Here is a 12,555-nt window from a genome sequence, read left to right on the forward strand (position 1 = left end):
ATGTATGTACCTTGTAGCTGGGGTTACGCGGTTTTGCTGTCGCCGCAGCTCACCATTTGCAAACGCGTCACAACTCCATTCCACCTTGGTGTCCTCAGGCTGAATATTTGCGACAATACAAAAGTCAATGCGACCCGCCGAAGGCGCCGCAGTAATGTCACCCAAGCACTCCCCGAAAAGCCACATCCTCGGTTGGCTTGCCACGTGGTTGCCGCATCTTCACGCCGACAGTACCTTAGTGCTTTCCCCCTCTCGTGTGGCGTGCTGCTCCGATGCTTTCCAGGTTGGTATCAAATAAGCTTGGAAATCTGGCGTGTCATCGTTCCTCGCCCTCGGAGATCCGGATCGCTCGCAATGGTGAAATTTCCTGTGGGCCGTCCACCCACGTAGCCGTACCGCAAGGATTGCTCGCGCCAATTATTGTGAAAAGAAATATGTAGCAACAACGAGTGCACATCTTGCAACATCCCAAGCAGATCACTTGCAGCTCATCTGTGGCAGCTCGGGTTGAGAGCGTCTCGCGCTGTACATGGCATTCCGACTATGCCCTCATTAATTTCGCCGGCCTGGAAATCTGTTCAAGACGCCGTCAAACCGATCCGTCGAGACTCACATGCGATATGACTGACCTAGAACTTCTCTACTGGTGCATACATTCTCGCTCAGTAACACTATAGCAGTCAATCTCATGACTCAGTATCGTTCCATTAGACAATGCAGTCAGAATAATCAAGACCAAAGCCGGAGTTCGGAGTCGGAGTCATGTCCGAATATCCATCACCTACCTTAGCTTCCGGTAGGCCCCAGTTTTCCGGGGTCCCTTTACCACCGGTATCTCCATAGTTCGAGCTAAGCGCGCAAGCGCAAGGGAACGACGATGGTGGATGTTGGCAGGCCTGGATGTTGGATCTGCATGATGACAAAGTGGCGGCATGCGGGCCATGCGTTCCATGCATAGCAATTGCCATGCAAGTGTGATCCGCCTACACCTCACAACTCTCGCGCGCGACCGCTCCTTCGGCTCGCATTTCTTGCGTTCAAATGAATACACCCGAGGCAAACGTCAAGCAGCAGTCTCGGCGTCAACGTTTGCGCCGGGGCACGTCCGACCTCAAGAGTCTCCCCGTGGGCACAGAGAGCGTTCGCGAGCGAGACGCCCTCCGCCATCTGCACGCGTGGATTGATATTCACCAACCTGCGGCCATCCATTACAACCCCTTCGCTACCGGCAGCAGCGGTAAGAGAGGCTCTGAGCCTTGCACCGACGCAGCCCTCGCCGCGTTCGCTCAGCTGTGCGCGCTTCGTCTCAATGCTCGCCGCGTCCTCGCCACCCTGCTGTCCACCAGCGTCGAATACGTCCTTTCGGAAGCCTCGCGCACAACCTCGCTCCAGTACGATACGTTTGAAGACCCTAAAGACTTTCTTTGGATAGGGACCTGCTCTTTTCCGAAGGACTACGGCTTCAATGGCCCCAACCTGAACACATGGCGCAAAGCTCGCCGTTTCCGCGACATTCCTCCAGATGTGGATCAGCACTATTATACTGAGGGTCAGTCCCCACATTGGTGTATTGTAAGAGCCCACCCTCGTCGGTTCCCTCGCCTCAAATGATATGTGTCGTTGCTAACGCGCGCTCCTTCCGTGATCAGGTCAACGATGTCCGCAGCAACCCTGAATACAACCAGGTCATCATGGCCAAGCATGCGCCTTGGCTACGATTCTATTGCTCGATACCAATGCGAAGTTTGAACGGCTCTGTTATCGGTACCGTGAGCGTCCTAGACGATAAGCCGCGCTACGGCATCAGCGCTGGTGAAATGCTATTGTTGGAGGACAGCGCGGACAATATCGCTGAACACTTGGAGGCCTCGATCGTACGTTCGCAGCGACAGCGGAGCGAGCGCCTCATCCAGGCTCTCGGAATTTTCAACAATGGGAAGGGAACGCTCCGGGACTGGTGGCTCGCGAGGGACGATGAGCGCATCGAAAGAGGTGGCCGACACGAGAAAAGCAATGCGGATGCCAAAGACCAAAGGGACAGGGCGGACGCGGAATTTGGCGTGCAGGATGCCTACATGTCCGACTCTACCGTGTCTTCCAGACGCATGATGCACAGGCAGACGTCGGGAGATCCTACCTCGGACGGCGAAGTGAACTCGATTCGAGGATTTCGGCAATCCTCTATAAACGGTGACGACGTCCACGGTGTCTCGGATGCGGACCAAAAAGCAGGCAGCGACAACGCGACGTCAACGCAGCCTTCGGCTCAGAAGCGGCCGCCCATGTTCAGCGCCGACACAACGGCAAAGCTCGAGCGAAGTTCAGGAACGACTCGTGAGAATGCAAGGACCCAGAGTCAGGGCGCCGAGCAGGGAGTGAGCAGCATGGATTTCGACCCGGGGCCCAAGGAATCCGACGCAAAACCTGCTCCCAAGTTCGTCGGGGAAAGCAGGCCCAACCCCCCAAGAACGATGAGCGCCGCACGCCTCGCCCAGAAGCAGAGCTCAGCGGCTGCGGAGCAAAAGTCGGCATCTGAAAACGCCGCCCCGTCGCAGGACGTGTACGCAAGAGCGTCCAACCTGATGCGAGAGGCTCTGGGCGCCGAGGGCGTGGTTTGCGTCAACGGCACCGCAGTCTCTGCGCGCATCAAGAGCGACAAGAACCTCGCCGGTGACAGTACCTCGGGCGCCACCAAAGCGAAGAGCGACAGTAGCGGCGAAGACGCCGCGACGACGACGTCAGACACTGATTCCGACGCAAGCAGTCGCGCAGCAAGGCTCTGCAAAGTCCAGGGCTTCTCCACGCGCAACAGATCATCGCTTACTGGAACTCGGCCGGAGAGACAAAGGTTCGGCCTCACCGAGCAAGAGCTCCACAAGCTGGTCAAGACTTTCCCGCGCGGCAAGATTTTCAATTTCGAGGAAAGTGGCAATCTCTACTCGAGCTCTGGCGATGAGTCCACCTCCGGGTCGAATGAAGATGGGACGAGGACCAACAAATCCTCTTCGGACCGTGTGAAGTCGAAGCAAAGCCGCGCGATGCTGCGCTTGGGCAAGGTGATGGTGGGCGCGCGCTCGATTGCTTTCTATCCCATATGGGACGAGCAGTCCGAAAGCTGGCCTTCGTGCCTCTTCGTGTGGACTACCACGCCGTTGCGCCATTTCGATTCAGCTGAAGACCTTACTTACCTCGCCGCTTTCGCGCACAGTCTTTCAGCCGAGATCAAACGAGTCGAGACTGTCGCTTCCGACACCGCGAAGGCCACTTTCATTTCGTCCGTGAGCCACGAGCTTAGGTCACCTCTGCATGGCGTTATGGCAGGCATTGAAATGATTCTGGACTCAGAGCTTACTCCTTTCCAAAAAGAAATGGCGCTCAATGCCGCTGTTGCTGGACGAACGCTTCTAGACACGTGAGTGGCGCCATCTGGTTTGTCCGGTCGTTACTGACTTTCACTAGAATCAACCACATCTTGGACTTTTCGAAGATCAGCAACTTGACAAAGACGCAGCGCAAAGAGCAAGCCGACGCAGACTCCGAGAGGAACCGCAGGCCAGGAAGTCAGCAATCCAACGGGCCGCAGGAACGTTTGAGTGTGGACTTGGCTCGCCTCACTGAGGAGTTCGTATCCACACTTCCTCTTGATTAAGACACTTGGGCACTGACTCCTTTTGCAGGGTCGTGGAAACTGTTGTATCCGGGCACAGATATCACGAGCTTTCGAGGAGGGGATCGCTGCCACGCGACGTAGAGAAAAGGCAGACTGTGGAGCCCACGAACGACTCGAAATCACTTTGCGTGACACTCGACATCGGAAAGTGTGACTCCTGGAACATCGACATGGCGCCTGGGGTGTGGACAAGGATCATCACCAACGTCCTCGGTAGGTGTCCATCTGCGAGACCACAAGCGAGGCCGCAACGCTAACGCCATACTCTCAGGCAACGCTCTAAAGTACACCGAGTCAGGCACAGTTTCGGTAATACTGAGCGCGCGGGAAGCGGCCGCCGAGCAAGATCGCCACAATGGTGTCGTGACGCTCGAAGTCCGAGACACTGGAATCGGCATTTCGCAAGACTTCCTCGCAAAGCACATCTACACGCCCTTCAAGCAAGCCGACTCGCACTCGGCTGGCACGGGTCTTGGCTTGAGCATTGTGAAGAGGATCGCAAGAGATCTCCGCGCCGACCTGAACGTAGAGAGCGAGTTGGGAGAGGGCACGGCCGTAAGCCTGACGTTCGCGACCGTCTTTGAGCACACCGCCAAAGCGTTGGAGGATCTGGACGAGCTGTCCAAAGCCGCGGCGCCCAACCCCGACTGCGGCTTCCACTTGATCAACCTTCCGGCCGATATGGAACACCAACACTCGGCGCTGGCGAACACTGTTGGGAAGAACGCTTCGCGCATCGCTTCTGCCTGGCTGGGCTTCGCTCTCAGCTCCGGCCTCAGTCTGCCGCCCGAGGCCAAGGATTGTGTTTGCGCCATCTACGAGATGGATCTTGTTCACCTCAGGGTGCACGAGACTGACTTGATGTCAGAGCTCCTGTCAGAGATCGCCACCCGGCGATTCCGTCTTATTGTCTTCGGGTATTCGGCAGGCGCTATATCGACGAGATCGTTGGAGGGCTTTCCTGTAAAGCCGATTTTTGTTCAACAGCCGTAAGTTTCTTCAGACCACCGCACAACTTTGCGTTATTTGAGATCCCGTCTGTGGCTTTTATCGGACGCGTCTCTCGGTCCGTCGATGACCCATGTGTTCGGGTGCTGACCTGAATCTCCAGGCTGGGACCCCGAAAGATGCTGCGAGCGATTCAATCCGCCGCCGACCTATCTACACCTGTGACCCTGAGGGATCATGCACTTTACAACCGGGCTGGACCACAGACCCCGCTGGCGAACCTTCGCGAGGAAGGGCGCGAGGCAGAGTCCGGCACAGACTACTTCCCTGCTCAGTCTGACCGACAAGATCAACAAGCTACTCCCCAGCGTTCGAAGAGCTCTCCAACTCTGCCGATAAGGCAGACCTCTGATAAGCCCGGCAACACAAATGGCTCAGAACAACAGACGTCTCCCGCTTCGCCGGCCGTGATGACGCCTTCCGTCCTTGCTGAGCAAGGGCAGGCCGGGCATGACGGGCAATCCGAGGCAGACTCGACCGTGCTCCTCGTGGAGGACAACGATGTCAACATGAAAGTAGGTGCCCCCACCTTTTGCCTAACGCCAACCCTCCCAACGACCATGCTAACTAGGTTCTCCCTCCACAGCTCCTCCAAGCCCTCATGCGCAAACTCCACGTCCCCTTCCAGTGCGCCTCCAACGGCCTAGAGGCCTTCACCATCTACTCCGCGCACCCGCGCGACTTCTTCCTCGTCCTCATGGATGTCGACATGCCCGTCATGGACGGCAAGCAGGCCACCGCCAAGATTCGCGAGCTCGAGCGCAAGCAGCAGCTGCCGCGGACGTGTGTCGTCGCTCTCACGGGCGTCACGAGCCAGTCTGCGCGCCAGGAGTGCATGGACTGCGGCATGGATAGGTTTTATACTAAGCCCATCCGCATGAAGGGGTTGAGTGCGCTGGTTACGGAGACGAGGCCGGCGCTGCCGGATGGGAAGGGGGAGGAAGGGGGATGAGAGGCTTGAGTGCGTTTTTCGAGCTTGAGTCTTAAGAAGAGGCCATTGGCTTTGAGGGAGGAGCAACAGAACCGCAGCCCACAGCAATCCAGCCTCGCAACGGTGTGGCAATTCGAGATTCGCCACAGGTGGCCGACCAGGACTCATTACACGAGTAGATGGACAACAAAAGCGCGCCCGACGGCACTCAGCAATCCTCAGCCTCCGCCACTGCAAACTGAATATCTATTGTTCGTCTTTTGCGCGGCCAATACACGAGACGTCTCATGTCGAACGCTTCATCAATAGTCATCTCTGATCCGGAAAGAGTCCAGCTCTCGTGCCGTACCGGCCACGCGGAGAGAGGAAATCCCACGCGTATTCACGGCACATCCCAATGCTTGCCGCCACCGCTTGGAAATACATAGTCACCTTGCCGCCCGGCCGGCAGCTGGCTTGGGATGCTGATAGTAAGGCGATGCGCACTTCTCGCAACTGCGCCGGGGATCTTGGATGTTGTGCTGATAAAGGGACAACAAGTCGGTGGTGTACGAAGGTATCGGTCGATAGTAATACTGAATGAACGGAGGCTTGGAAGGAAGACTTATCCTTCCAGGATGGGCTGTGAATCCGGATTGGTATGGCTTGACCTCCTTGTTCATCCTCATAATCATTATATCGGTGACTTGTGTTGTGTTGTCATCTGCAATCCATGTCCACAGTGTTGCTTGCGCTGTGAAGCCGAAGCCGCAGAACATTGTACCGTTCACCAGAACAGACCCCTATTCTGTGTACTAATCATTCTCATATTACCTTGAGCATATCGGTTTTTGGCCCGCTGCCCTCATTGAGCTGTCCAGGGGGTGAAGCTCGCCTTGCCGGTGCCTTTGTAGGGTATACCATTTCACATTAGGGTTAGGGTTAGGGTAGCTAACCCCAAGCGCCATTTCGGCGTTGCAAATCCTCCATAGGCGTACTTTGATAAGGGTTCCCACCATCTCTATGATTTACTGACTGGTTCGTCATATGTTACTCCACTGATAGGAACGTTGAAAGGTGCATTGATTGCACGTTGAAGGCTTTCGTGTATTTAAGCAAGCGCTCACTGGTTGCCGAAGAGGACATGGTACGAGAGGGAGTCAATGGATGCCATGGCTAACATTCACCGCTCGCTAGAGACCGCTTTAAAGAGTAGGCTAACAGCTGACCGCTATGAGAAGCACTGGATTACAACAGCGTCGAAGAAGAAGAGAAGACGCAATTCCTAATGCCCGTCTGTCCAGAACAGAAAACGCCGCGCTAATTCACACTAGAACACACACTCTCTGCCTTGCTCAACCCTGTCCTAGCCCCAAGGAGACTGTTGCTGTTGCGGCTGCGACGTGCCGGGCCGAGGGAAGACGGGGACGGTGTTCATTTGCTCAAAGCCTCCCATCGTCGCTTGCGGCGCGTTCTGCCAGCCTTGACCGGTTTGCTGGTTCATGAACATCGATTGTCGGAAGGGGTTCGTGCCGGTGGCTTGTACTGATAAGGGAGAGAGGTTCTGTTGTTGTTGCGATGTCGCGGTTTGAGGTCGTGCGAAGGGATTTGTGCCTGTTGCTTGGGATTGCAAGGGTTGCAGGCCCGTCGGCTGTTGTTGCTGTTGCTGACCGAAAGGAGAAGAAGATTGGGGCTGATTTTGAGCGTTACCGTCCTCGGGTATCGATTGCACCTGGAACGAGGGCGTTTGTTGCTGCGTGTGCTTGGCGAAAGGGTTCGTTGACTGTCGCTGCAAGCCACCAGTATTGTCTGTGCTGCTCTGGCCACCGAAAGCACCCATTGACGACCCAGTGGCCATCATGCTTAGCCGGAACGGATTCGTTTGTTGCGCCTGCAGTTGTGCGGGCGCCTGTGCGGGCGCCTGCGGCGCAGGATTCCCGAATGCCTGCTGAGTGTCTTGTGGAAACGCGCCTCCGCTTGTGAAAGACTGCTGCTGCGGTTGCGGGCCGTATCCTCCGAATCCAGCACCAGTGTAGTTGGTCTGGACCGGCTGCAATTGCTGCTGTTGCTGAGGCATAGCTTGCTGCTGCGGCTGACCAAATGGGTTGGTCGATTGGTCGAAACCATTCATGGGCTGCTGTTGCTGTTGCTGCTGTTGCTGCATGAACGGATTTGTCGATGCATCGTTACCCATGAAGCCATTTGTGGGCTGCTGCGACTGCTGAGGGAAACCCTGCATCGGTTGCTGGAAACCCAGTTGCGGCGCTCCAAAGCTCGTTTGCTGTGCAGTGACGAAGCCTTGTTGCTGCTGTTGCGGATACTGCTGTACTTGCTGTGCCATTGGCTGCTGTTTTTGCTCGATGCTGTCGAAGAAATCGATAAGATCAGGAGCCGGACCTTTGGCCTGTGCAGCGGCGGCTGGCGCGGGTGCTGTATCGTTTGGCTTGGAACTCGCAGGCTGGCTACTTTTTTGAGCTGCTGGCTTTGAGAACGGCTTGCCAGATTTCTTTGCTTCTTGCTCTGCCAGATATTGCCTCCGGTTGATATCAAACTCCTTGTCGTCCAAATACTCCTGCAAGCTGGCTGCGAGACTCGTAGGTGCATGCTTGATCTTCGGAATCTCCAATCGCGTCGCATGCTCAAATTGGCGTGCAACACCAAGAAATTGTACCACCAAATCCGTCTGCTTGCAGAATGTCTTGTAGATCTTGATGGCCCGCTCCGCGTCCGGTTTCGACATCTCAAAATAGTGCCCAAGAACGTTCATTACCGCCTCATTTTCCGCCGCGTACAAGTCAAGCAGATCCCTGGTGAGTAGACGGAATGCTGTCAGGGATATCTCGTTCTCCAAGTCGTTGTCCAGCATGTTGCACTTCACAAGCGCTCTGACCTGCATCTGAATGATCTCCGTCTCCCTCAATAAACCCTTATCCACCGACAACCTCTTCACATGTGCCTGTCCTTCCGCGACAAAGTCGCATTTTGCCGCCTCAAACGCCTGCGCTCGAGCTAGAAGGTACTCAGAATACCGCCTGATGTTGTGCCCTTGGGTCTGTACATCGGTGAAACTGTTAATTGCCAGTCGATGTGTTGGTGCGGCACTTAGGTAGCTCAGGGTCACGTTAGGCGCGCCCTCTTTGATCATCAGGTGGACAATGATCAGCGACTTGAAGGCTACCGTCCATGTTGAGTCGCGAAGTCGATGGGTCAAAGTCCGGAAGACTTCGGCCACGCCAGCCTCGCCGGACTGGGTCGCGAGCAGGATATGCTCGACATATTTCGATTTAGGCGGCGCGAGCTTGACCTTGGTGCCGCCCTTGACGGACTTCTCGAAGGAGCTGGACATGAGCTGGACGGATGTGGATCGGGCGGGATGGCGAGAGGCACGGTGTTCCTGGTCTGATTTGATGCGCGATTCAAGGCGGCAGTGAGAGCATTGTTCAAGGGAGGGGAGTTGCAGTTGCGCGGTGTTTGGAAGGCTGCGGGGGAGTGGTGTACGCCCAAGTCGTCAAGGGAGATTGCCTTGGGCTTAGCACGTTGTTGGCTGCCGCGCTGTCCCAGCTCGGCCGAAGGCAGCCTTGAAGCTCCGGCTTGGCGATCCGATGCATGCCATCATGGCGGCTTTGAGAGCGGGAAGAGCAAAGCACAGTACATACTACGCAGCATTCCCTGGTGGGTTGACATTAGAAAATCACGCGCGACCCAGGTGATATATGAGGTCAGTTATGACTGCGATCTCCAGGGTTTACCAGGGTCATTAGCGCTTACAACTCCGAACGTGTCAACCACGTGTTTCACTGGGGACGAATACTGTCGCAGTATTGTTACAGTCAAGGCAGCATTGAATGGCTGGCCTCAACTTGTTGATACGGCTTGACTTTGATCTACCGCGTCGAGGTGCAGAAGGACTGGAAAATGATAACCGGCCCCTTGAAATAGCCTCGAATAGCGGGTGAAGACGAGAAGGTGATAGGCATACTATCTATGTAGATTTGAAGCGAGAAAAAGAAACCGGAATGCTTGCGGTGAAGGCCGTAGATTCATTGACTATCGTAACTGTATGTGTAGATTGCCTGCAGCCTTGGACAGGATCTCGTTGAAGAGCCGAACGGCACGTCTTAGCCGCCAGCTGGGAAAACCCTCGGATTCGAAAGAAAGTCAGAGGTGCTTCTTCGCGCTCGTTAATTAACAAGGAGGTGTGCCGAACGCAGATATCATGCTGGCTCCATCCGGATACCAAAGCCCTTAAGCCCAGCGAAGGGAGAGCTCGAGTACCCAGAATGAAGCACTGCTCATCTGCTACACGCTAAGCTTTCATCATCTGCGGAGCTGTCAGTGTGGTTCATGAGGGTTCTTCTGAAAGTTATACGTACATCCTTTTGAATAGGAGGGTCATTGAAGAGATCAAAAAGGAATACGCCCTGCGGTTCGAGAAAAGTGCTGCGACGCGGCGCGCTACCGATGGCGCTAGCTGCTTTTGGACAGCGGACATCATGTCGTCCTCCGCCATCGAAGTCGACTCGCCTATCGGAAAATGCATAAATAAATACCTGTCTTTTTGAATATTTCTTCATGACACTATCCAGTCGTGCTATCAGCTTGGCTGCATCTTCAGCTCTGCGGTCGCGTCTGCTAAGCCTGCCACCAGCATGCAGGATCCTAAGCCTGGAACCTGCCTTCACACGGGGGAGGCGATCGAGGCCTGCAATCTACCAACCTGAAGGAATCAGATTGTACAGTAGTGGAAACACCAGTGAGGCACTGCAGAAGTTCAAAAAGTCATGTAAGTAGTTCAGAATTGACCAATAGTACGATCTGATGGACAATGCAGTACAGTTCCCTTCGGCAACATGTAGCTTTGAGCAACTTGCTTCACAGAACCAAGATCTCAATGATCAGAGAGTGGTAATCCATGGATACGTTGGCGCTCGCCGAGATGCCTCGAAGAACTTGACTTTCGCCGAGCTCCACGACATGAGTCTCGGCTCGACTGTACAGCTCGTTTCGACACCAACCAAAGGAGTTGATGGGAGCGATTCTCCGCACAACGTCTTGCGTGAACTGAGAGAGCATTCACCAGTCGCTATCAACGGGACGATCAAAGCGCGAAAAGCGCCTTCAGCTGGGAAGGGCGATTCAAGACCAGGCCTGATCACCAACGTTGAGGTTAAGGTCGATGATATTACAGCTTTGAATACATTCCCTGATGATATCATCATGGCGAAAGACACCGTATTCCCGCCCGAGCAGAGACACCTACAAATCAGGAATGACGACTCCCTTCGGAACGCCCTCGCCTTCCGCAGCAAGGCAGCGCGCATAGTGCGCAACGAGCTGTGCGATGAGCATTCTTTCACCGAAATTGAGACACCCTTACTGTTCAAATCCACACCTGAAGGCGCTAGAGAATTCTTGGTGCCTACACGCGTACCTGGTCTTGCATACGCTTTACCTCAAAGCCCGCAGCAGTACAAGCAAATCCTGATGGGCAGTGGCATTCCTCGCTATGTCCAAATAGCAAAGTGCTTCCGCGATGAAGATCTTCGAGCAGATAGACAACCTGAATTCACCCAGGTGGACTTGGAGATGGCTTTCGCTTCTGCGGAGGATGTGATGCGGACAGTCGAAGCTGTCGTCAGAAGGCTATGGTCTGAACTGCTAGCATACGACGTGCCTGAGACGTTCCCTCGAATGTCTTACGAGGAAGCGATGTCGAAATATGGATCTGATAAGCCTGACCTTCGCCTCGGCTCGGAGATTCGACGTGTCGAATATATGGTCCCAGTGGACCTTGTCAGCAAGATTGGCCCATTGACTGACCCGATCGTGGAAGTCATGAAGATTCCTATCTCTGAAGATGCGAACGAGACCAGGAAGTTTGTTGGCACATTCATGGACTCACCGGAAGCTCAGCCCTTCATCCAGAACCCACATGGTCAGCCTGGTATCTTCATCTTCGACAGCCGGAAACCACTTCAGGGCTTGCAAGTGTTCGGCTTTGAAGCAGCAGAGCAAGTTGAGGAGATGCTCGAGCTGGAAGACGGAGACCTTGTTGTTTTGCAAGCAAGGCCGAAGGAGGATTTCTCTGGCGGCTCTACACCGATAGGAAACCTTCGACTTGCCCTTCACAAAGCAGCTGTGAAGCACGGTTATCTCCGAGCGCCCGAAGGATTCGCTTTCACCTGGATCAACGACTTTCCTCTGTTTTCACCAAGTAACGACAGTGAGCCTGGCCAAGGGGGCGCCGCAGGCCTTGCCGCAACGCATCACCCGTTCACATCTCCGAAAACCGCTGAAGACATGGACCTGCTACTCTCAGAGCCCTTAAGCGTCCGCGCGGACCACTACGACCTCGTTGTCAACGGTGTCGAGCTCGGTGGCGGTAGTCGACGAATCCACAGCGCCGAAATGCAGGAGCTCGTCATGAGAGAGGTGTTGAAGATGAGCGACGAGCGCATGAAGGACTTCGAGCATCTGATCGAAGTGCTGCGAGCTGGTTGCCCGCCGCACGCTGGGCTGGCCCTTGGTTTCGACCGCCTTATCGCTGTCATGCTGGGAAAGGAGAGCGTGCGCGATGTCATCGCTTTTCCGAAGAGCGGGAAGGGCGAGGACATGCTCGTCAAGAGTCCGACAAAGATGACGGATGGGCAAATGGAAACATACCATTTGAAGCTTAGAGCATAGTGTGCTGGTGTTGGGCGATGTCTTGTACTATAAGCTTGTACGTTAGTGTAAATAAGAAGCTGCCGTGGCATGGAAAAATGAGATGAGCTTTCTCCTCGGGCATGTTAAGCTGCTATCATTATCCTAGCTTGCCCTTCCAACTCCCGGCTGTGCGCCTGCTGTCTTTTAGTTTCAACAAACATTTATAATGCATGCAAAATACAGTTACTCATCAATGCCGCCCTGATAGCTCAGTTGGTAGAGCGCGTCACTAGTAATGACGAGGTCGCCGGTTCGACTCCGT

At 54.9% G+C, this 12,555-nt stretch overlaps 3 protein-coding genes across 3 annotated transcripts; 2 read left to right on the plus strand and 1 right to left on the minus strand.

The window, feature by feature from the left end:
- Window positions 1-942: 942 nt before the first annotated feature.
- Window positions 943-6,227, plus strand: WHR41_03383 (uncharacterized protein). Its single transcript, XM_069371989.1, has 7 exons — window positions 943-1,572; window positions 1,650-3,412; window positions 3,460-3,621; window positions 3,678-3,883; window positions 3,942-4,659; window positions 4,782-5,193; window positions 5,265-6,227. The coding sequence occupies exons 1-7, from the start codon at window positions 1,042-1,044 to the stop codon at window positions 5,628-5,630; spliced, it is 4,158 nt and encodes a 1,385-aa protein (XP_069231008.1). The 5' UTR covers window positions 943-1,041; the 3' UTR covers window positions 5,631-6,227.
- A 727-nt stretch (window positions 6,228-6,954) lies between these two features.
- On the minus strand, window positions 6,955-8,934 carry WHR41_03384 (uncharacterized protein; the record flags this gene model as incomplete). The annotated part of the gene is made up of 1 exon (XM_069371990.1): window positions 6,955-8,934. One exon carries the CDS (start codon window positions 8,932-8,934, stop codon window positions 6,955-6,957), a length of 1,980 nt encoding a protein of 659 aa, XP_069231001.1.
- Window positions 8,935-10,131: 1,197 nt separating this feature from the next.
- On the plus strand, window positions 10,132-12,374 carry WHR41_03385 (uncharacterized protein). Its single transcript, XM_069371991.1, has 2 exons — window positions 10,132-10,371; window positions 10,420-12,374. The coding sequence occupies exons 1-2, from the start codon at window positions 10,161-10,163 to the stop codon at window positions 12,270-12,272; spliced, it is 2,064 nt and encodes a 687-aa protein (XP_069231002.1). The 5' UTR covers window positions 10,132-10,160; the 3' UTR covers window positions 12,273-12,374.
- Window positions 12,375-12,555: the final 181 nt, after the last annotated feature.

The sequence above is a fragment of the Cladosporium halotolerans genome (assembly GCF_011745625.1).
Source record: "Cladosporium halotolerans strain TM138-S3 chromosome Unknown Sca8, whole genome shotgun sequence".
NCBI lineage: Eukaryota > Fungi > Ascomycota > Dothideomycetes > Cladosporiales > Cladosporiaceae > Cladosporium > Cladosporium halotolerans.

Bases quoted from the DNA above. Each gene is read 5' to 3' on its own strand.
- WHR41_03385 (XM_069371991.1), top strand. From the start codon at position 10,161: ATGACACTATCCAGTCGTGCTATCAGCTTGGCTGCATCTTCAGCTCTG. The intron at 10,372-10,419 runs GTAAGTAGTTCA...TGGACAATGCAG, and splicing joins GCAGAAGTTCAAAAAGTCAT to TACAGTTCCCTTCGGCAACA.
- WHR41_03383 (XM_069371989.1), top strand. From the start codon at position 1,042: ATGAATACACCCGAGGCAAACGTCAAGCAGCAGTCTCGGCGTCAACGT. The intron at 3,413-3,459 runs GTGAGTGGCGCC...GACTTTCACTAG, and splicing joins GGACGAACGCTTCTAGACAC to AATCAACCACATCTTGGACT. The intron at 3,622-3,677 runs GTTCGTATCCAC...CTCCTTTTGCAG, and splicing joins TTGGCTCGCCTCACTGAGGA to GGTCGTGGAAACTGTTGTAT.